Genomic DNA, 24,614 nt, shown 5'->3' with positions numbered 1-24,614 from the left:
GGCCTTTTCCATAAACCAAGCTTAGAGGAAAAAGCCAGGCTTATTTTGGTTAATCAGATGTATTAATGGTGAATTTAGTTCCATAAATCAAATTTACGATAGTTCAAACTCAGTTACTTTAGCAACTTATGCTGGGAAACTAGCCTGGTCCGGGGCAGGTGAACTCTCAGGCTAAGTCTTAAGTTAAAGCTTAATCAAGGTAATGTTAACAGTGCAAGTAAGCTATCATGTTGATGATTTGCACTATATCTACTTAGTTTTGAGTATGTGATCTTACTGTAATAATATAAAAAAATACACGTTTTTATATGAAGATAATACAATATTTGGGTTGAGAGTTGAGGGATTTTTCTTAAATAATATAATGTTGTAATATAAAAGGCTGAATAATTTAATGAAATGTTCAGAAAAGAATTGTCGTCTTACAAAAGTTAAATTTGAAAAGAAAAGCCAGGACATGGATGCGTGAACCCTATGAGTTGATGCATTTTAAAGGGATGGTTCACCCAACAATAGAATTTGATGAAAAAAAAAAAAAAACATGAGACGGGGCAAAAATATGTATTTCAAAGCTTTTGCACTTTAGCTAAAATTTTTATCTTGGCATTTCTTTGCATAAAAATGTTTTAAAGGGAGGTAGAAAGTCGGAAAAAGTCTTTAAACGAAACACATTTATAATTTAAAGTACCAATGCGTCAACAAACATATCAAAACAATGAAATTTTACATTGGGACACATATATATGAAAACAAGATGTGTTTATTTATGTAGGTCAACATAACAGTATACTATAAACACAATGTCAAACAGCATGATCCAGTTCACAACTTTATTTTAAAAACTTTTGGCCCCAAAAACGTCCATAGTAATCCAAAGCTTCTCTTGGAAACAAACTATTTGCAAGTGAGCACAACAGTTGTTGGTAGGACACAGAAAAAGTGAGAATAATTCCTTCAGTGGCTTTGTGAAATGTTATTAAAAACATATTTGGGACTTCCAAAGTTACTCATAGCCCAAATTACACGCTATAATCAAGTTTTTTAAGTCACACACACACAGACACACAAGACATCTTTTTTGCACTTAAAAAGACTAGGTCAAAGCAAGTACAATAATAGTCAAAAGTATTATTAAAAGAGATTGTTCACCCCAAATTCAAATATACTCTCAAGTAGTTTTATGTATCTTTTATGCTTGTCTTTCTTCTATTGAACACAAAACAAGATAATCCGAAGAAAGCTGTAAAAAAGCAGCCTTTGACATGCATAGTAAAACCAATAAAACTAAAATACTACGGAAGTCAATGGCTGTTTTTATAGCAACATCTTTCAGTATATCCTCCTCTGTGTTCAACAGAAGAAAAAAACCCAAACAGATCTGGAAATGTGAAGGATTATAGATATTGATGATATATTTATCGACAAAAACAGCTAAAACAGTCATGAAATGGCCTGCACAGAGTCCAGACCTTAATATACAGTAGTATTATAGAGGCAGTAAGGGGTTGCCTGGACAGAGGGGAAAAAAGCAGAAAAAAACACATAAATCAGAAGATGGAAGATAGGTCTGGTATAAGGACTCATACTAAATTCTTTTGCTAGCAGGAGCTATTTTATTGTAAAAACAATGTGTTATTTTTCTTAATTTTTTTGTATATATTTATTTTGTATATATATATTTTTTAATGCAGAGACCAGGAAGGTCATTAAAACATCAAAACTGTTGGGGGACCAAAGAATTTTCATTTTTGGGTGAACTATCCCTTTAAACACTGCTTACAAAACACCATGTCAAACAGCAGTGCAAAATGTGCCAGAAAAAGAGCACAATGGCCAAACATCAGCATAAAGATGGTGTAAAGAAAGTGTGAAAGGCCCCACAATCAATAATGCGTTGAACAAACATACGACGTAAGCTGTCAAATAGACAAAAAACACCTCCAGACATGTTTTTAAAAACTCGTTATTCTAACTTTAGCCCTTTTAGAACAATGCCACGTTCAAGACACCAGCCAGTGCAAGTCAAACACACCGTGATTTGTTTAAAGAGCCCCTAAAAAGTTTCTTTGTGAGTAACAGATCCATATTATATCAAGGCAATGATGCGTTCTGCTGAATAGGGACCTTGTTTTCTATCAAATGTCATGAGAAGAATTAAAATAGTACGCACAAATGCTCATAAGCCACATAGTATAGTTCTAAAATATCGAGCAGCTTGGAGATTTTACTGAACGTCTACTTCTGTGCTCCACTTAAGACAGAACGCCACACAGATTTAGATTTTTTTTAGCTGAGCCAACACTAGAGGGCATGATTTACTTAAATTACACCACATGATTCTACATGTCCAGTCATTCTCTAGTACAGTGTTTCCCAAGCCTGTTTCAGAAGGCACACCAACAGTACACATTTTCAACCTTTCCCTAATCAAACACACCTGAATCAACTTCAAAACCAGAAGTTAATGGGTCAGATAAGGAAGACATCCAAAACATATGTTGTTGGTGTGCCTCCAGGAATAGGGTTGGAAAACACTGCTCTGGAACAGTTGAGGAAAAAGATTATTGACTGAAATGATGAGCTTGTATACCTGAGAGTCACCATCTGCTCACACACTATTAGCATACAATATGTACAATACGCTGTTACTTTACTCCCAGCTCTGCATCACTCGGGTATAAGAACTTAAAAATATATATAATAACAGCCCACGCTGGCAGAAAGAGATCATTAAAACACACAAACAAGAGATTTTTACAATCCTTATAGACCTGCTAATGTTCCTTAGAGTCATTTCTTCCTTATAATATTGTGCAATTTAAAGTGTCTCTTTAAAATAAGCATAAAATGACTTATCCTGGCTGAGTTTCAAAAGAAGTCCTGGTCTTCTGGATCCAGGGGTTCTGGCTGAGGGGTGTAGGTGACAGGAGGATATGGACAGATGGTTGGAGGGTATATAGTTGGACTGGGGAGGTTATTTAGGACTGGAGGACTGTTTCCAACTATCTCGTCTTCACTATTGTCCTCTGCTTCTTCTCTGTGTGACTGAGTGTCGCTGGAGCTGCTGTTGTTGAAGATCACATTCTCATAATAGGCACCGCCAAGGCCGTAATGATTCTCATGGTTCTGATGCTCCTCTTGAGTGATGTGACTGCCTTGACGGAGAAACTCTGCAAACCTGGAAGAGGCGGGAAACAACGGGTGAGGAATGACTACTAAAATGTTAGACATAAAGGCTATAAAGAATTTTTCCCCTTCATTTACAATCTACTTAAAATTGCAGAATCACTTTTTATATTATTATTTTCAAGACAAGACACTGCAGGCAAAAACACTTTTTATTATTTAGTTTTTTCATAGTGTTTTTTTTCTATCTAATATCAAGAAAACATCCCAAATGCACTCTTCTCTCTTTTTTTGTAAATATATTTCTTTTTTTATATACATGTACCCACCGGTCCTACTGCACCCAACTTCGCTAGCTGGCCTCTGTTACACTCAACCTCCTAAACCTCACTCCCATTCTGGACCAGCTCCCACGTGTCACCCAATCCGGTCTGAGTTGGGATCGAACTGACGATTCTTTGCATGGGAGTTGGTAACTCTAACAAGTAGACTAAAGACTATGGTTTCTAGCGTCTGTCGCTACAGCACCTTTAGAGATCAGAGGAATGAGGTTTACCTGCATAGCACTTGGCTAGCTGGCCTCCATTATTTCATGTTTAACAGTTTTTATCAGCACAAAACAGAACAAAAAACATTTATACGGTCTATAATATTTTTATACAAATGATAACAAATAAGAAAGAAAATACAAAAAAAAATTAAATAAGTAAATTAATTTAAAATATATATATATAATAATAATAAAAACATGCACCATGTAGAGTAAATAATATACACCATGAAGTTTTACTTGGTCAAACTCAAAACATTGAGAATGGAGTGAAAAAGTAAGAGTAAAATTGTCCATGAATCATAAGTGCCCTACTTTCAACTCTTTAAAAGATAAGCAAGGACTAGGACCCAGATTTTTATAACTTTTTAGGAGAATCCGCCCTAGCAAAACAAATACTTTCAAGCTTAAGAGCAGCATCCATTTCAGTCAGCCATTTATGAAAAGGAGGTGGTAAAATAGACTTCCATTCCATCAAGATCACCTTTGTAGCCACTACCATACCAAACACAATAGACATTTGCTGATTATATGACCGCGCTAACACAGGGTCAGAGCATCCAAACAAGGCTAATTCAATATCTGGACTAATGTTTTCTCCTAAAACATTTGAATAAAACTGAAAAATATTATTTGAGATCTCAGTGCAAAACCAAAAAGTATGAGCATATGTTCGCCCTGAGCTCTTACATCTGTTACATAATAGGGAAACCGAAAAGAAAATTTGATTGAGTTTTGGTATGATGTAAAAATCATTTTCAAGTACAACGTTATCAATTTGTGTCTGTAGATTCCAATTGCTATATATATATATATATATATATATATATATATATATATATATATATATATATATATATATATATATATATATATATATTTAAAGGCTGTTTTCTCAAAATGATTTTTTCCTATCTTGCACTCAGTCATACATCTCTAATTCAGACTTACACCAAACTTAACAATTTTATACTTATCTGTATCCTAAAGGTTTTTAGAGAAGTATTTGTTCAAACATAAAATGCAAAAAAATCCTTCCACATTTTTAATGGTTGTTTGCAATGTTTTCTGAATTATGTGGCTTTATCATATTTTATCCTATTTTCTGATTTTGTGTCAGAAATGTGTGCAAAATAGACTCATATTTCATTAAATTATGCCTCATCTACATATTTCAGCACACTATTCTAATACTTAAACTTGTAATGGCAAACATTTTTGGCATTCTTAATCTAATAAATAAACTGCTGAAGTATAGTGATGAATACTAGTTAATTTTTAATTTTATTTCTATTCTCACTTGCAATGTCTTGCCATAATGTGTATCAAACTTAATAAAGGAAACTTTGCATTGTGACAAAATCCACAACATCCTTTATACCAGTGTTTCTCAACCACGTTCCTGAAGGACCACCAAACACCTGGAGACGGTTAAAACAGCAGTGCGCATGATAAAGCGTAGCCTAGTTGTGACTCAAAGGGACACTAAATCACAACTTACACACTACTAAATATTTTTGTGTTGCACCACTGAACTTAGTTTAAACTTGGCGCTAGGTTCCAACTAAATAGTTATGGCAGCATCCCTCCATGTATAACGGTATAAAGAGATGACTGCGAGTTTAATTTACATTAAGGAGCTCTCGATGATAATGAAGAATGATCTCCCTCTACTCACAGCCTCATTTTCCTCCCAAATCTCGCATTTGTTTCAGTTTGTGAAAAAAGAGTTTAATTTTTTCAAGGCGTGTTTTGTGTTAATTGTGTCCACCGATTAAAATGACAATTTCCTGATGACTGAGTTCTTCTCTCTGCTCTTTTCTCTTTCACGTGTTTCTCTTTCAGTTCGCAATGCAGGTGTGTGAGTCGTCTGTTATCAGTGACTGACTGTAATTTAATGTGCTATAAAAATGTCATTTGTCATTTCATTTTCATCGGACAGTTCTATATAAATGCATTAGTGCAGAATTTTAAAGCAGTTAAACAATTTAAATGCTTCTTATTGGATATTACGTCATTCAATGAGACTATGCATAACTTCATGGAGAGCTTACAACCTACTAACTACAGTTTTCCCTAAGAACATGCGGTGCAACCAAAGTAAGAACACATTTAGTTACAATCTAGCTAGTAGTTACTAAGCCCCTAGTATGGACTTTACGTTCCAGTATTAGAAAGAACTTACTAAAAGCTGGTGCAATCCTACCGAGGAGAACTTGCATACACTTTAACATAAACTTTACAGCATGATTCATTATCTTTATTCTGAGTCTACATTCTGTTTTACAGAGCAATTGGTTCATTCATAATTTGCAAGATTATACACATTTTATTTTTTTTAATTGATTTTTTTAAAATGGCTGTTTGCATTATTTTCTGAGCTATAAATTTTTAGTTTATTGCCATATCAGCTTCAATGGCTATTTCATGGCAAAAACTGATCAAATTTACAAACATTTTATAAACAGCATTTTTTCGATCCTAAATAGGTTTTTCACAATAAAAAGTCAACAAAAACAACAATGAATTATATTTAAAATAAGATAAAACTCTAAGATTTTAAAACTCACGTTAAAAAATACTTTTTTAAAATGCAAGATTTTGAAAAAATATATATAAATACAATGAATTATGGAGAGGCATCACAGTGGGTAGCACAATCACAGCAAAAAGGTTGCTGGTTCGAGCCTTGGCTGGGTTAGTTGGCATTTCTGTGTGGAGTTTGCATGTTCTCCCCGTGTTCGCATGGGTTTCTTCCGGGTGCTTCGATTTCCCTCACAGTCCAAAGACAAGCAGTAGAGATGAATTGGGTAGCTAAATTGACCGTAGTGTATGTGAGTGAATGCAAGAGTGTGTATGGGTGTTTCCCAGTCATGAGTTAAGGCTGAAAGGGCATTCGCTGCGTAAAACATATGCAAAATGAGTTCATTCAGCTGTGGCGACCACTGATTAATAAAGGGACTTAGCCAAAATAAAATGAACTTATGAATGAATGAATTATGATGTGATAAAAATTTATTTTTATTCTGGCTTCATCCTATTTTCACCCGATTTAGAAATTTGTGTGCTAGAAATATATAAAAAATTAGGTTGTAATCATTGAATAATGCCTCAGCTGCATATTTGAATATCAAATTCTAATACAAAACATTTTTTTAATTTTTAATGTAATAAACTGTGAAAGCATGGTGATAAATGCTAGTTGTTGTTGTTGTTTTATTTCATTTCTATTCTCACTTGCAATGTCTTGCCATAATATGTATTAATCAGAGTAAAGGAAACTTTGCATTGTGACACAAGCCACAACATCCTTAAAACTCTGATATGTTCAGCTTAAATATGTTTATTTCGATTTAAATAAATGAATTACCTTTGTGGGGATCTGAGCCTCAGCACTGTTTCCCATGCAGGAAAGCCAGGTCTGTTACAGTATTCCCGCAGCTCATCCAGAGAGGCTCTGGTGTGGATCTCTCCCTGCTCTCTGTACTCTTCCTCAGTCAGCAGCCTTACAGTGGGCCGTCTCCTCCTCCGGAATAAAGCCAGGAAAGAGTAGAAGAGACTGAAGGCAGAAAGAGTCACTTAATACATACAAACATTTCAGATAGAAGCGATAGAGTAAGCTAAGAGACCATTTGCAAATGTTGAGTTTCTCTGGATTCTCATACAGCCCCTTTCAGTGGTCACAAATCAAACTGCCAATGCTACACATTTCTAACCTAAGAATTAACTGGCAAACATGATTTTTACCTCTGAAACAACCATTTTATCTGCCTCGCAAATTAAAGTTATGTCCGAATTTCTTTGTATCAATAACAATCATATTTTACTCAAAAATCTTAAACCCAATTCGTGGTGCTTTCCTTACCTGCAAATCCCCATCAGAAGGCTCCAGGCCAAGGGCAGAATCTTCCAGCACAACAGGACAGCGACAAGTACAAAGTAAGCAGGAGGGAATGTGATCCCGTAGTAAAGCAACACTATGCCTACTGCTTGCATCGAGCAGGTCATGAAGTTGAGGGTGTGTTTGTTGGTGATGGGACCGTGTTTATAGCACACGGCAAAGCTAAATAAACCCGATATCAGCACATAAGCTGCAAAGAAAGAGCAAAGTCTCTAAATCATTTTAAAGGTCAAGTTTGGTATTATCATTCACATTGCACGCAAGCATACATACATGGAACAATGCAAAAAGCATAGCCAATTTGTAGCGGATAAAAGAAGCTTGCCTGAGCTTGTCTGTCATTCTTGTACAGCCCACAAACCAACAGTAATAATGTGTTCAAACAAAGCATGCTCACAATAGATCTATACGTGCTGAAGCAACTGTGCAATACATTCTCTGAATATTTATTTTTTAGTTAACTACTCCTTTAAATTCAAGTTGTCATGTGATGTAATTTCCAAGCTTACAGTGACTAAGCAAACATTATGGGCTACAGCTGCAACACAGCAATAAAGTAGAGCCATCACTGTAGTCTTCAGTGTCACACAATCCTACACATGATCCTTTTGTATTGATTTGGCACTTAAAGAACATTTATTATTATCAGTTGAAAACAGATGTACTGTTTCTTTGTGGAAAATCAAAATACACAGCTTCTAAGATTATTATTTTTTTTATAGAACAATTCTAAAGAACGGGAAAAAATTGTTTAGAGTACAGGGTTTCTGCAGGTTTAATCAAGTCAAATTGAAGACTTTTTAAGACCCATTTAAGACCATTATGAATTAAAATCTAGACTTATGCAGGGCTAAACACTAATGTTTTTTTCTATTGGCCCAGTCGGTTTCCACAATTTTTGTTTTTATTATTTCTTAGCGACATATTTGAATGTGTCAAAACAAGAAAACTCTAGTTGAATACACTTTAAGATCATTTTTTAATTATTTTTTTTACTTTTTTTAAATGACAAGTTTAACATTGTTAAAAAAGATATTATTATAGAGCAAAGACATAAGTAATCAAAATATATATTTGTTGGCTTTTAGTCTAAATTTATTGAGAATAATGTATCATGTAAAGTGGTATGTTGCTCTTTTATTATCATGAGGAACTGTGTAATTGTTTTTAGTTTTCTTTCCATGATAAAGGAATTTAATTTAGAGAAATTGCTGTAAAAATTGTAAATAAACTCTCTTTGCAAAAAAAATCCTAAATATTAAAAAAAAAAAAAAAAAGTTTTATTGAGATGGATATTAGGTGATTGAATGGATGTTGTCCCGATTGGGTAGCTTTACTTGGACAGAGGAAAATAAAGACCTGGCTAAAATGATTTAAGACCTACGAGATAATATTTCAGTGAATTTAAGACTTTTTTTAAGGCCTAAAATTTGGTTTTTCATATTTAAGACTTTTTAAGACCCCGTGGACACCCTAAAGTAATATCAAGTCTATTAATCTTAATAATATTAATCTTTTGAATAAACTGTGTATATGACTTTTCTTAAAACAAAAGTTTCCTGAAAAATATCCTGCCTGTGTTTTCCAAGTAATGGATGGGGAATGGATCTATCGAACTACAAAAAAGGCAAACACATAAGAAAAGTGGTAACACTTTAGCTAATACTTTTGTATTAGTTAATGTTAATGCATTTACTAACATGAAGAAACAATATACAATACATTTGTTACAGTATTTTGTTCATGTTAGTTAACGTCAGTTAATGAACATACAGTAGTTCATTGTTAGTTCATGTTAACTATGATGCATTAACTACTGTTATCAAGCATGAAATTGGGTGTTAAAATCCAAATTATGATTAACAAATGGTGTACAAGTATTAGGTCATGTTACATTAACTAATAAAACATTTTTGTAAAGTGTGACCAGAAAAGCACACTATATTCGAGGTCTTTTAAAGCAATACAATATCTTTGAATGCACAAATATGAAATTCTTGCTGATATGATGACTGATAAATCTTTATATTTAAATATTTCTAAATGTTTTAATCCTGATCTTTTCTCCTTAAACCCTTATTTCAAAAGCAAAGTGCAAAACAATACAGTGGAGAGCTGATTTTATTTTAAACAAAAAAACTGCAAGTAAAGTTTCTTTCTCAAAATAATCATTAAACATTTAAATAATAAAAAAGGATAATAAGAAATTAAAAGTAAATAATAATATATTAGCTGTAATATTTCAGGCTGACAACTGGGCTTATATAAAAAAAAGTTATTATCTGATACGGCAACCGATACAAACATGCATTACATTCAGTACAAAAAAAACACTCTTTACTAAAAATCTGAAGAAAAAAAAATCTAATATTGACAATTTAAAAACCACAAAGCTATACATTTTAGAGTCAATGCTGACATACAGTGTCAATGCACCAATTTTGTAATCATTTATCACTAAAAATAATTCCTCATAGTCCATGGCTTTGTTACACTGTCATTTTGCTCATTTTTATGTAGCTTCCATTATTTATTTAGTTGTTCGTTTGTTTTAATTTTGCACTTGACAAAGTTTTTATTATGTGGAATCATATGAAAATAAATAAAAACTCAACTATTTGGAAGAATAAGTTTGGGAGCATTCGACTAACAATGTTACGTTTACATGACAACAATGCAGACAAAAACGGAAATGTTTTTCCCTTGCATTGTAAAAGAGATCCACGTTCACATGACATTTTCAAAATAATCCACGTTCAAAATGAGCCACTGCTCCAGGTGTCTGTTCACAGAGCATGTGTTGTCCACATCACAACTTTTACTTCACTTGTTTACACGTCAATGAAAATGGTTAAAAAACTGTATTACATGTCAGCCCAGTTTTTAGCGCTGTTACCTTGTTAGTAACCAATATCTGTAGGCAAGTGACAACTAGTAGTTGGCGGCTCAACATTGATATATAGAATTTGTTGTGTGTGTAAGATGCATCTCGGCTGTTGGCTGTAATGTGAAGTAAATCTACACTTTGCAGATGAAGCTTTAGCAAACAGTTAAGCAACAAAAACGCTGCCACATACTCCGCCACTTTGTGTGTTTGTTCGCAATTGTGCTCTACACTCTGCACACATATGACAATTGTTTACAGGTGAAAATACAGAGTTTTTGTAAATACAAAAAGTTTCCAGTTTTTGGCTGAAAAGGTTGTTATGAGGCCTGTCACGATAAAAAAAAATTGTGATATATTTTCACAGAAATTGTTGCGATAAGCGATTTTATTGACATTATAGATCACTGATTATAGAATAATAACAGCAAAACAGCGCAAATAGCCATAAACACTTTCAAGGAACTAAGGCCTTTGATTGTTAAGGTTATATTGATTTTGTAATTTGATGTCAAAATTATGTAAATATCCTATTAAATGTACTATTAAGTAAACCACTAATTATTAACTGACATCGGTGAGGTCAATTATCAATGTCCTTGTAAAATGTCTTTAACGTTATTTGTGAGGTAATTGAGGTCATGTACAAATATTTCATGATAAGTCGATATATTGATTATTGTGACAGGCCTAGCTGTCATGTAAACGGCTCCTCAGCAAATGACAAAATCTTAATTATTGAGTTAACCATTTTATTAATGTTACTGTAGCTCTCTAAAAACAACGAAAGAAAGAAAGAATGAACGAAAAAACAAAAAAGAAATAAAAGGATCTAAGCAGACACACTCCCGAGGCTGTAATCCTCCCAGAGCCTTTTTGTTTAGGCATAGAAATCAATGTTCCAGCGGTACTGCGGCTTCTTTCCCTTAATCTTAATATGCCTGTGGTTCTCGCATTCAAACACTGATGCATTTACATACTGCGAGTGCTTGAAGAGGGAAATTGATTTGGCAGAGAATAGAGTCTATTGAGCAGTCAAGAGGCAGTCGTTTCAGCATTTCGAAATACTTGGCCCTCATATTATAACACTAACTGAGCCAAGATATACGATACAAAAGGTGAATCTCAATCTGCTCCAGACTGTTACTACGCAATGCTGGAGCGCTGATGAAACGTCCAGCGAGAGAGTGGAGGGATAATCTGACTAAACGACATGCGCAGTAATTATTCTATTGTAGAAAGAACACGTCAAGCAAATTAACAGACAACACGTGGCATTCGGCTGACATGCACGATTGTACATAAGGTACGTTTGAAAGACCATTTATTAACATTAGCGAAGGCTTACTGTCTGGTGTAATTGGATGATGAGATGATTGCAAAGAAAAACAGAGCAAGATGGGTTATAACAGAAAGGTTGCCTAGTTACCCAGTAATTCCATCCAGTGCTCAGTCACGATGTCGTCCCATTCATTTAACACCCTCTGGATCCCCATGTAGGACAGACCGGAGCCAGCGCCCAGCAGCACAAGGAACAGCCCTCGCTGGTGCGAAAAAGCAGAGATGTGTTTGAAATCGTTCACTTGTTCACTCATTCGCTAAACCCTACATCAGTGTTTCTCAACCACGTTCCTGGAGAACCACCAGCACTGCATGTTTTGGATGTCTCCTGTGTCTGTCACACCCATTACAGGTCTTTCAGTCTCTGCTAATGAGCTGATGATCTGAATCAGGTGTGTTTGGTTAAGGAGACCTCCAGGAAAGTGGTTGAGAAACACTGCCCTACATAGTGTATGGCGGCTGATTGGACTATATTAGGAAAGAGGGAACTAAATAGGCCCAATCCCATTTCTATTTTTGTACCCTTAACCCTACCTCTTCCCCTTGTCCCTTGAAACAGAGTGTGAAGGAGAAGGGCTTCAAAATTTACACCTAGGGATTAGGACAGCAATAAAAGGACCTGCACACATCATCATATGTCATTGTTATCTCTTGCTTCATAAGAGATTGACGATCGTGACTGCTGTAGTTATTCCAGTGGTGCTATTTTTTGGTATTTGTCTTCAGGTAATCACTGAAGGCTTATATCATATTATCACAACGATATATTGTTGCAATAAAATCGTAACTGTATTATTCATTTAACACAGTGGCCCTATTCATCTATGTAAACTAGAGGTGTAAACCTATACTGGTCTCACGGTTCGGTTCGGTTACGATTATCATGCCATCGATTCGGTTCAATTCGATATCTCGGTGCATCACGGTGCATTGACGATGCTTTCCATATATGGTGTTATATTTTAGGGGGGAGGCTATAACATGCTGTCTGTATAAACACACAGACACACAGCAACACACTGCCTCTCATTCAAACACATTCACAAACATTGACAGCATCAAACAAACAAACACACACATGCACACACACACACACACAAACACACTTAAGCCCTTGCAACAGGGAGAGCTCACGCTGAGCGGAGCAGAAAAACGAAAAAAAAATAAGCACTTTTCCCACGGTCCCTTACAGAGAGCTCCTCTCAGCGCGAGCTCTGCCGGCTAAAGTAAACGGAGCAGTGCTCGTAATGTCGAGCGAAAAAAAAAGAAAGACAGCTGTGAAACATAACCAGCTTTGTCTTTCTGTAGGAAACACACTTTGGATCTTTTTAGGGTAAGCGTTTTTTGAGTTATTGCCGTCTATAACTGAATGTGTGTCAGGAAAATCGAAAACAAAACCAACTGAAGCGCGCTCATTTCTGGCGCCCCACTGGACATACAGCGCCCTAAGCATTTGCCTATGGTGCCTATGCCACGGGCCATCCCTGAGTTGGCCGAGTGTTGTAAATAACGGCGCTCACCTCCCTCGCGACAGAGCGCATACGAGATAAATGTTGTCACGACATAATAACCGGTTATGGTTATTACTGAATCGATACCAGATGTCTGCGTCTGCATCACGGTGCACCGAAGAAACAATTAATTTTGACACCCCTAATGTAAACCCACCAAAACAACACTAACATTATAGCAGACACTGTAAAAAGGTCATTCCCAGCCACTTGACTTTCTGACAGGGTATTCCAGTGTTATCGAGTGTCAAAATGTGGTTTGACTACTATACAAGAGTTGTTGTTGTTATTAATATGGATTATAGGTAGCGAATTTTTTATTTTTTTTTATTTTAGCATTTTTTTAAAGCATGACCGTAAAACACAATCGCCGCTATAAATGTATCAAAACATGTGCTTGTCTGTAGTAAAAATTCATAATAATCACAAAAAATAATACTAATTTGTGCATCTCTTTAATCCCGTGTGCAGCCATTTTGCTGTTGTAGCTGATATATTCTGGGAAATTTTCTTATCCGTTGGTTTCGAGTGTGGTCCTGAAAAATCTCTGTTTTAAGGGCTATCTAGCCCTTCCCCTTAGCCCTACGCCTTCAAGCTAAACACAATAGGGAAACCCCAACCCCTTCACATGAACACGCAAAACAAGAGGTAGGGATGAGGGGAAGGGCTCAGGGGTAGAATTGGGATTGGGCTTAAGCATGAGCCAGAGAACGTTACATCTACAATCATGTGAAATATCCTTTTTAGGTTTATATTTTGACTTTCACCGTTGATTTGTCACTTTTATGGTATAATTTGATAAAGAGAAATGTAAGAACATATGTGTGTAATGCTTGTTACTTTTTATAATATAAAAATACACACAATTTTCACATTTATTTGATCATAAATATGAAAATACATATTAATAATGTCTGACATAAATTAATACACACCCCTTAAAAATTCATCTTTTAAAATGTATATTTTCTACAGGATGGATGCTATACAATAAGTCTATATATGTTAGATTAGTCAGTACAAAAGCTAAAACTGGAACTAATCTAGCAAAATAACTGACAGTGCAAATATTTGAACACTCCAATTAAATTTTATTTGCAAAATATCAAATACAATTTTAATAAGAAAGCAAAAGATTTTTACATTTTGTAATTAAAATTTTTTGCAATACCTCACTTGAATCTAAAGGGGGTCTACTGTGCAATAATCCCTTTTATAAGAGTTTTCAACACTGTTGTGTGGCAATAGTGTGAATATAGCCAGCCTCTAATGGTAAAAATTTTATTATTTTATTTTTTTCATATAATCACACTAGATAAAAACAGCATGCAGAAACATTCTCCCTTTGTACATGTCATTAGAGGGGAAAAGTCCCTCCCATTAGAGATGATCTCTCCCTCATTAGCATAGACAGACCTGAATGAGAACCAGCCTTCCACCATTACAGTTTTTACATAATACCACCCGAAGAAAGAGTCATCAACTAAGAGACATTATAATTGTGGAGTTTGAGGATGCACAAATTAACACTGTAGTCTCCATAAACTGCCTTCTTTTAAGACAATTTGTTTCAGTTTAAGATATTTTCAGTTTTTCACAGAGATCCTGTTTAAATCTAGCACTGTGCTGATGCATTAGTGTTTGTAGCTCCACCCTCTTTTGAAAAGAGAGATGGAAGCACAATCTCATTTAAATGTAAAATGACAGTGACCAAAATGACACAATTTGGAACAAAGCATAAAAGGGGCATTTTAAAGGAGTTGTAAAAAAAAACTTGTGGGGCAGTTTGAGCTGAAGTTTACATCTTGTAAAAATAGGCATGATAGGTTTCCTTTAAATGTGTTATCCTTCCATTTTAGATGACCAAACTCTAATTTTACTTTGATAAAACTGTTTTTAAAAAGTGCACCAATATAAATATTGTCTATATTCACTGAGAAATAGATATAAATATGCATTTTTAAAGGGGTGTACTCATTTATGCTGTGAACTGTATAACAAAGTAAATAATAATAAAAATAATAATAATTAAAAAAATAAATAATGAGAATAAGAATAAAATAATAATAATAATAATAATAATAATAATAAGGAAATAACAACATATTAACTGATGTTTCAAACAAATTATTGGGCGAATAATAGCTCTAAAATCAAATATTGATCATTTAAACCTCAAAGCAATAACGTTTAGAGTCAGTGACAACTAGAATAAATAAAATAAATTAATAAAATAATATAGTATAATGGTAACAAGAACCCACACTAGTGTATGAACATATATTATAATCTAATTTCGCTGATTCCAAAGGTAATCATGGTCTAAATTATGAATGAGATTTGCAGCATCCAGTCATACACTTTTTTTCACCACCTTGTAACGGAATTTAGGAAATGGTCAACTCAAAATGAGATAGAAACATAGTGAATGGATGTAGAGAATGAAGAGGTTTAATCAAAACTTAGACACTGCTACAAAACGGCACACATCTACACTATACAATGGTCAGGGAGTGGTTTTAAACACAGCTCTCGTGAATGCACTGCAAATATATTTGCAATTGACTGCACATTTCTGATATATCCCTAGGGCTGCTTGTGTCTCCACCTCTCTTTATATTTAATCACATCAGCAGTCAGAATGGCATGCTTAAGCTCAAACTACTCATCCAACATGTTTGATCAGTAAGGAAACAAGATACTGTGTGCGATCAGGATAAAAGTTGTGACGCAAGCATTACACACCTTTGGTACGAAGTTGCGGAGCAAGAGCGTGAGGAAGACAAATGTGGCAATGATTCCTAGCGAAACCCCGGTGGTGTAAAAAAACAGTGAGCTCCTGGAAAATATGAAGATTGAGTCAGATGAATAGGTTTCAACCACAAATGTAAAGTCTGTCATTATTTACTCACTCTCGTTTTGATCACAGTCTACATGCTGTTACTCTTTCCCACATGAAATACAAAGGGAGAGATTTTAAGCAATGCTCTCAAGAGTTTGCACAATAAATTTGTGAGCACAGCAAAAAATAAAAACTGAACAATAAGCACTACATAAAGTAGTCCACATTAGGCCCGTCACATACATTTTGGGCTGGTTTGTCAATAAACTATTACACTTGTGTAAACTGTTAAGTTGGCTTGCTTGATATTTATATCTGTGTATGTGTGAACATATACACTCACTGGCCACTTTATTAGGTACACCTGTCCAACTGCTCGTTAACGCAAATTTCTAAACAGCATGGCATCAAATCAATGCATATAGGCATGTAGACATGGTCAAGACGATCTGCTGCAGTTCAAACTGAGCATCAAAAGGGGGAAGAAAGTTGATTTAAGTGACTTTCAATGTGGCATGATCCAGAGTGTACTTATCTTCTGATGGCTACTTCCAACAGGATAACACATCATGTTATAAAGCGTTTCTTAAACATGAAAATGAGTTTACTGTACTCAATGGCCTCCACAGTCACCAGAGCTCAATCCAATAGAGCACCTTTGGGATGTGGTGGAACAATAGATTTGCATCATGCAGCCGACAAATCTGCAACAACTGCATGATGCTATCATGTTAATATGGACCAAAATCTCTGAGGAATATTTCCAGTACCTTGCTGAATCTATGCCATAAAGGATTAAGGCAGTTCTGAAGGCAAAAGGGGGTCCAACCCGGTAACCGTAAGGTGTACCTAATAAAGTGGTCGGTGAGTATATACATACTACAAACAGATACTACTAAATAACTAAAATCTTGGAACTTTTTTACATTAACTTTGAAGCCAAGCAAACCTAAATGTAAAATAAATAAATAAACAAATAAATAAATAAATGAATGAATAAAAATAATGTATGAGCATATTGATGTGTATGTATGTATGTATGTATGTATGCATGTATGTGTGTATGTAGGTATGTATGTATGTATGTAATGATTTATGTTGGCATGTTTTTTTCTGTTAAATTATTGTTCTGTATTGTAAAAAATAAACTAAATAAAAATGAGAAAAAAATATTTGAGCAATTGCAGCATTATGGATTTGACATTTGCAGTAAAATTTCAAAACATAAATTCGCATACAAAGCATATTTTAACATTATAATGAAACTTTTGTTTATATTTTCCAAAACAACTGCCCGCAGAGTTAAGGGACCAGAAAAATATCAACCTGCAAACATTTATTATATTTTAAATGAGGAAAATAAACATGCGTTATGAATGTGACAAAAAAAGTCTGCAAGATTACAGTATACAGCATACTTTGTAGAATTTCTGTGAATTGAACTACACAACCCAAAAGAAACAATGCTAATTAAAAAGATAAGAGTTGGCTCTCTTTAGAACAAAAAATATTGGTTTTATTTAATTTAATATGTTCACATTTATGAGGAAAAAAGTGCTGTTATGGATGTGACACTTTTCTGTTATGGATGTGACAGCTGTGAAATTGCCACTTGTGTTATTTTGGCAAATTAAAAAGAATAGTTTGAAACACTGACAGATACATTTATGAGTATTTTTAAAGTACAGTAAAATACCTGCTTACAGAAACTGTTTCTGGGTTTTTTGTGTAATTTGGTAAAAAATTCATTTTTTTCATGGCAAGGTTGACATTTGCACGGAATTGCTCAATTACAAATACATCCAGAAAGCACAAGCAGATATTACTTGATACTGAGGTGGCATATTTTGCATTTAGATGTAGATACACGTTTACATTTTCTTATCAAAACTTGTTTCTAACATTTTCTTATCTTGTGGCTTCAAATACACAATCAGACAGCTTTTTACTTGCTTTCTTTTTTCTGTCTCTTTTAAAGTTTCAAGCGGGTAACAATATCTATTTTTTGTTGTACTATATAATGCACCAAAATATATTGCGATAATAGATAATATTGTCATTTTAAGACATTTCATGTCACTCATTAATCTAATGCCAGAAAGACAATGTATTATCATCACAATGCAAGTACACTTTTCCGAAGAGTTTCATTTAATTATTAACAATTAAATAAATAGGCATTGGAATCAGAAGTTGAAAACGCAGATCCTAAATAAATAATAATAAAATCTTAACAAAAAATGCAAGGTGAAACGTAACAGAGGCTGTGATATCTTCTACTAGACCTATTTTCAGTTGTCAGACACCCAAATGAAAATATACTGAAGTCATTTATATTAAATACTATAGTGTTTTTAACCATACTGACACCTCCAATAGAGATAGAGATGTTGCACAATCATACAAGAGTTTTTTGTTCCACTTTTGAGGGTAAATAAATAATTACATAATTATAATTTGTGGTGCACATTTCCTTTAAATGTAGTCATTTTAATGATAAACTATCTCATCTCAAATTAATGTGCAATGTGCAAAGACAAGTGTGCTGGGTGTAATAACTAATAAATAAATTAAAAAACTTGATGCTAAATTGCCACTTACCTGCATATGTTTCTGGCTCCAAAAAACAGTATCAGCCCACACACGAAAAGCAGGAAACACATTCTGTTTAACCCTGTAATAGAAAAAAAACTACCATGATTCAGTGCCCAGGTCCTCTATATAAGAATAAAACATGAGTAAAGCAGTTGCTTACTTTTGTTGGAGACGTGTAGTGTGTACTCAGTATTGCTTCTAGGCGATTTGATCATGAAGCAGATATCAACATCAACCAGAGGAATCTCTAAAGACGTCTCCCTTTGGACAGTGGATGGCCAGTAGTGTTCAACAAAGCAGTTCATAACCGTCAGAAGATCATCCGGATGGTGGCAATTTATAGTCTCCATTGGGAACACAACAACAACGTCCACATTGCTTGACACGTTTACCTGTAAACAATATGTTGTGCTTTATCAATGCTCAATTTAAAAGAGTTAAACGATCACTACAATGATTGGGAATAGGCAATTTTTTAAGTCCCATACAGTTAAAGAGATGAGTTTCATCATTTTTTTTAATCCTTTCAGCCAATCTCCGGATCTACCAGGAGCACCTTTAGCTTAGCTTAGCATAAATCATTCAATCGGATTAGACCATTAGCATCTTGATTAAAAAGTAAAACAAAAGACTTATAATTATTCCTATTTAAAGCTTGACTCTGTAGTTACATCAAGAAACACTAACAGAAAATGAAAGGTTACTATTTTCTAGGTTGATATGACTAGGAACTAGGAACTCTAAGTGCGACGTAATAAATAAGAAACTTTGCTGGTATAAAATAGCTGAGTAACAAGATAACAGTGCTGCGTGATATCATTGTGCCTGGTGCAGCCGTGGTATGGCAGCAAAGTTCCTTAATTATTACACTAGAATGAGAGTATAGTTAATAGCCATATTTAAATTAAAATTGTTTTTAAATTGAATTTTGTGAACGAGATGCTAATGGTCTAATATCAATTAATTCTTTATGTAAAGCTAAGCTAAAAGTGCTCCCACAATAGATCAACTGAATGGACTTAAAAATGGTAATACTCAAATGTTCAACTCTAGGTGACTTGTAAAAATGAGAGCATTTGTAAAAAAAATAATAAAATAAAAAAACAAGTGAAGTGTTCCTTTTAAAACTCTCACCCTCCTTTTATTCCATGATTTACCCGTCACATATAATAAAAAAATTACAAAAAAAAACACTATACAGGAAGAGTAACTAATTGGACAGAGGGACATGATACATTACCTTGAAGGTGGACCAGATGTCCTTCCATTTGATTACTGTACCAGGGCTGTAACAGAAGCATCGACTCCCAGAATACCTGTGTGCACTGTCTCCTTTCACATCGGTGCAATCTGTCAGGATCAGAATAACACTTCTGCTTTAATTTTAAGACATGTCAAAGACAGTACAGAATCATCCACACATGCAAAAAAGAAGTCTATATAAGAGCTTCTGCCCACAGACTGAATTCATCCTAATGACTGCACTAATGATACTGCTGCATCTTCACTTTCCAAAACAACACATTCACATTTACGGTTGCTTACATTTAGCTGTACTAATCATGCAATGTATTTTCCTCATTTAAAAAAAAAAACAACATTGATTTTACAAACTGGAGACTCATAGTTAATTAAAATGATAAACAGACATACAGCTGAATGATTTATTTTGATAATGAAATAAATAAAAAGCTATACAAGAGAAAACTGCCAGCAAATCATCTATTAGACTGAAATGTTAATTTAAAATCTAAAATAGTTTCAAGTAAATATATTAAACTAAATATTTCAGCAACCAATTATTTTTAAACATAAAAATAACTGCACATGCAAGTTACTGTTATTTTACTTTTTATATTAAGTTCTCAACTGTTGCTTTTGTATAAAAGTCAGAGAAATTTGGGAACCCATACTCAGGTTTTTGCTTTGCATGTCAAAGCATGCAGATACATTACAAAAGCTGTTGATCCACTGACATCTTATGAACCAAGGGTCAAAGTTGCAACTCTGAATGTTTTATTGAATTAAAAAAAATTATCACATTAATCTTGTATGCCCTGACAGTGTAAATAAGTCGAATATTTACCTTTTTTTTTTACTTTCATCACTTTAAAATAAAGAAAATAGGCCGTCATATTGTCGTCATAAAAACAAACCACAAAGAAAAAAATAGGACCATATGGACTAAAAATTCGATCTGACAAAAATGTCAATTGACCAAAATATTGACGACATGAAGATCCTATAATGAATGAGTTTTCTGTCAGTGTAAAATTAGTATCAGAGACTACGCATATGTCCATATAAAATTTTCAAGTGAGCTAAAGCTGGATTTATATTCACACATTCAGACTTTAATAAAACGGTAAAGTTAATTTAAAAAGGCTAAGATAGCTTAATTAATGTGAGGTACTCTTATGAGCACATCGTACTATATATTATATATGACTGTAACTACATTTGACAACATTTGTCTCCATTTCACAGTTTAGATCAAAATTATTACTTGTGGTATTTTGAAGTGTCCACGATAACAACATCATGCATTATTCAATATCAGCACATGTCTATCAGAGAGACTGCAAACCTAACTCTATAAAAAATGCTGAGTTCCACACAATTGTTCTGTGTTGTTACAACATTTAGGAATTAAGTTAACGGATTAGTTTTTACAAATTTAAGTGGATTGAACATAAAACAATTAAGTTGTCCCAACGAACTCATGAATTGTGTTGTTTCAGCTCATGTAAATAAGTAGTTTAAACAAACAGCACACATAATTTTCTGAGTGTAAAATAAGAGGTTAGAAGGGTCAAGACGAGATTACAGAAAACCAGTTATGTTTACTTATCCTTAAATGGATACTAAATAATCGAAGTCATTAAAATGGCAATTAATTGCTATTTATAAAATAAATGTAAAACACGATCACCTATAAGACTTATTTACATGTAATCTTTTTTCTTACTTCTGTACTTTTACTTTAGAATGTCAAAATGGACGATAACTAACTTAAATAACATTTTACAAAAACAGAAGTCACCTTTTACGAAAAAAAAGACAATTTAGACAGGTTTTCTTGTATAAATCCCCATTCAATCTTTATCGATGTTTTCTAAGTACTGTCCAAAGTTCAAGTGAGCTAAAGCTGATTTATATTCGCACATTCGTACTTTAATAAAACGGTAAAGCTGAATCGTGAGGTATTTTACGAGCACAATGTACATTAACGTTACATCATATATGACTGTAACTGCATTTGACAACATCTGTGTCCATTACACACTTCAGTTTGCGATTATATAAAACGGTAAACAAGGGTTTACAGCCTGTGATTTCCTTACATTCAAAACTAAAACAGTAGAATCATCCTACATACACAGGGTAACTGTTTTGTACAGTTACTGATGCTTGTTTACGTTGTTGTTGCCTGTTTAGCATGTGACTCAAATCATTTACCTGCGTATGAGTATTCTCTGATTCCTTCAGCGCTTTGCCAGTAAGCGCACAGTAGAGTTAAAACGAGTATAAAAGCAGCCAGTTTCTCCATGTTTTGTTACGTTTTGTTTTAAATGGATGAATTAGACAGACTAGGTAGGTTAATGATTGGCCTGCTAAGCTAACATGAGCTAAGCTAATGTTTTCGGTTTCAAATTCGGTGGGCTTCGGGTAACCCAGACCTGACTAACAGTATCGGAGTGAATGATCGGTTTCGCTTTTGAAGTTACTTAAACATAATGTGTAGATGTTTTAATATTTTGTTATAAAACAACTAAGATGCATCAGTGATCACGTTTAAAGCCTATTTGGACGCTTGACTATGCTTGATAAAGTTAGCATGGCCGTTTAGCGTTTGACTAGTCAGGTCTTAAGCCGCAGTCAAAGGTTTGAAAGTAAACAAATGTGTAATTTATCTAATTCGTGTGTTTTCATTCATTCATTCATTCATTCATTCATTCATTCATTCATTCATTTTCCTTTTGCTCTTTATTCATCAGTTTGCCACAGCGAAATGAACCGCCAACTTTCGTATGTTTTTAGATTGAGTAAAACAGCATATGTGACATTCTGCCAGAAGCGTACATTATTTGTCCCTGAAATAAATTTAAAAATACAGTGAATAAAAAGTATTTAATCACAAAAATGTCTGAAATGGACTGGTGGTTTATTTCTGTGAGTTGTTTGCAAAGAAATATGTCATTCATTTGTTTCTTAGAATTTTTATTTTTCTTTAAAAACACTTTACAAATGCACAAAGCTGTCACTGTCCTTGTGCTCAGCCCAATTGAACAGTTTTAAGTTTTGTGATGTCAAAAAACTGTTATTTAGAAAAACAATACTTCAAAAATAGCAAGTTTAAGTTGTTACTATTCACATCAATTTATTAAAAACATTAAATTATATATATTAAAAAAGGCTACTACATATATAAAATACCAAAAAATTACAATTGTCCCCATGTTTCTGTCAGTCCTGTCACATTTGCATTAAATTTAACATAAAATGCATGCAATACTTTTATGGCTCCGAAGTGACACCATTTGACGAAGAAGTTGACAGTGATCAAGGATGCAAACATTTTATAAAGGAGATTGAACAATCTGGTAGTACACTGTGTAATATTAAAAAGAGAGAAGCTAAAAAAAAGAAAGGAAGCATTATGTAAATTTATTTTGATTAAATAAATGTTGTTTTTATTATTATTATTATCTTACCTATGTAATTTTTTTTTACCCCTGGCATCTGTTTATACTTTTTTATGAAGGATTTTTCAAATAGTACAAACAACAAAGACAATCAGATAAACAAACCATCTCCAAGCACTGCGCAGTAAATAAAAACTTACAAATGCAAGTATAAAAATAATATATATATATATATATTTTTTTTTTTTTTTTTTTTTTTTTTAATAATCAAAATAAAACAAAAGAACTCTCTTGAAACAAAAATTTCTGAGTTTTTGTAGAAAGAATTGGACAGGTTCCCAAAGTCTCCTGAATTTGTCATGTTTGTAGTTGAGGACGGTGATAAGGTAATTTTTCCAATGGAAGAAAGACTGACTACTGAGAAATCCACATGGAAGTAGTTGGAATTTAAAAAGTAGACCATTTTAGTAATACACATTTCTTAGCCAGAAATGTAAGAGTTGTAAACAGGGGTTTAAGCTCTGAGTCAAAAAGATCTGTTTTTACTTTAATTCTACAACTAATATAATTTCTCTCATTTTTATTTTGTTTTATTTGTTCATAATCATAACTGTTGTGAGATGTATATTCTTGTACTAACTTTGTACATATTTACCGATTAAAAATAAAATAAAAAAGCGATCAAGGATGTGTTCTGTCATTGAATTGTATGATTTATGCTTGTTTTTGTATGATATGATATTTTGGAGGACAACAAGCTTAAAGGTCAGACCCTGTCACATTTTATATAAGTGAAATTGTATGTTTCTGGTAGAATGTCTCTTTTAGTGTTTTGTGTTTTTCAACAGCTATTATTGAGTTTATTTTAATATTAAAGTTTGAATAATTGCATGTCCAAAAGCATTTGCAATTTGTCGGAAGGAATGAGAAACTGCTACTATGACTAATTGTTTTGAGAAATGCATTAACTGTTTTGCAAATGTAGTGTTGTGAGAAATGCACCAAAGCCACTGAGAAAAACTGTTGCTCCTTCGTTTTTACAAATATAAGTTGATTGAACATAAAACAATTAAGATTTAACAAACGGCAAATGTCATTTTTTGAGTGAATATTTATGAAGCCAGATATTTAGTTAAAAAGCCTTCAACTGACTCTACATGCAAAATGGGACTTTTAGTACCTTAACAAAAACCACAAAGCCTTCCTTCAACCAACATG

At 33.7% G+C, this 24,614-nt stretch overlaps 1 protein-coding gene across 1 annotated transcript; it reads right to left on the bottom strand.

The window, feature by feature from the left end:
• Positions 1-819: 819 nt before the first annotated feature.
• nemp2 (nuclear envelope integral membrane protein 2) lies at positions 820-22,631 on the bottom strand. Its single transcript, NM_001423789.1, has 9 exons — positions 22,210-22,631; positions 19,991-20,100; positions 18,911-19,142; positions 18,757-18,829; positions 16,059-16,152; positions 11,891-12,005; positions 7,542-7,767; positions 7,047-7,235; positions 820-3,178 (listed from the first exon to the last, which is right to left on the bottom strand). Exons 1-9 carry the CDS (start codon positions 22,298-22,300, stop codon positions 2,869-2,871), a joined length of 1,440 nt encoding a protein of 479 aa, NP_001410718.1. The 5' UTR covers positions 22,301-22,631; the 3' UTR covers positions 820-2,868.
• Positions 22,632-24,614: the final 1,983 nt, after the last annotated feature.

Source organism: Danio rerio, chromosome 9 (genome assembly GCF_049306965.1).
Source record: "Danio rerio strain Tuebingen ecotype United States chromosome 9, GRCz12tu, whole genome shotgun sequence".
NCBI lineage: Eukaryota > Metazoa > Chordata > Actinopteri > Cypriniformes > Danionidae > Danio > Danio rerio.
This window is presented reverse-complemented; position numbering and strand designations above follow the sequence as displayed.

Coding starts and splice junctions, on each gene's coding strand:
- nemp2 (NM_001423789.1), bottom strand. CDS start 22,300: ATGGAGAAACTGGCTGCTTTTATACTCGTTTTAACTCTACTGTGCGCT. Junction 16,153..18,756: donor GGAGCCAGAAACATATGCAG/GTAAGTGGCAAT, acceptor CATATTTTCCAG/GAGCTCACTGTTTTTTTACA. Junction 3,179..7,046: donor AGGCTCAGATCCCCACAAAG/GTAATTCATTTA, acceptor CGCCTCTTCCAG/GTTTGCAGAGTTTCTCCGTC.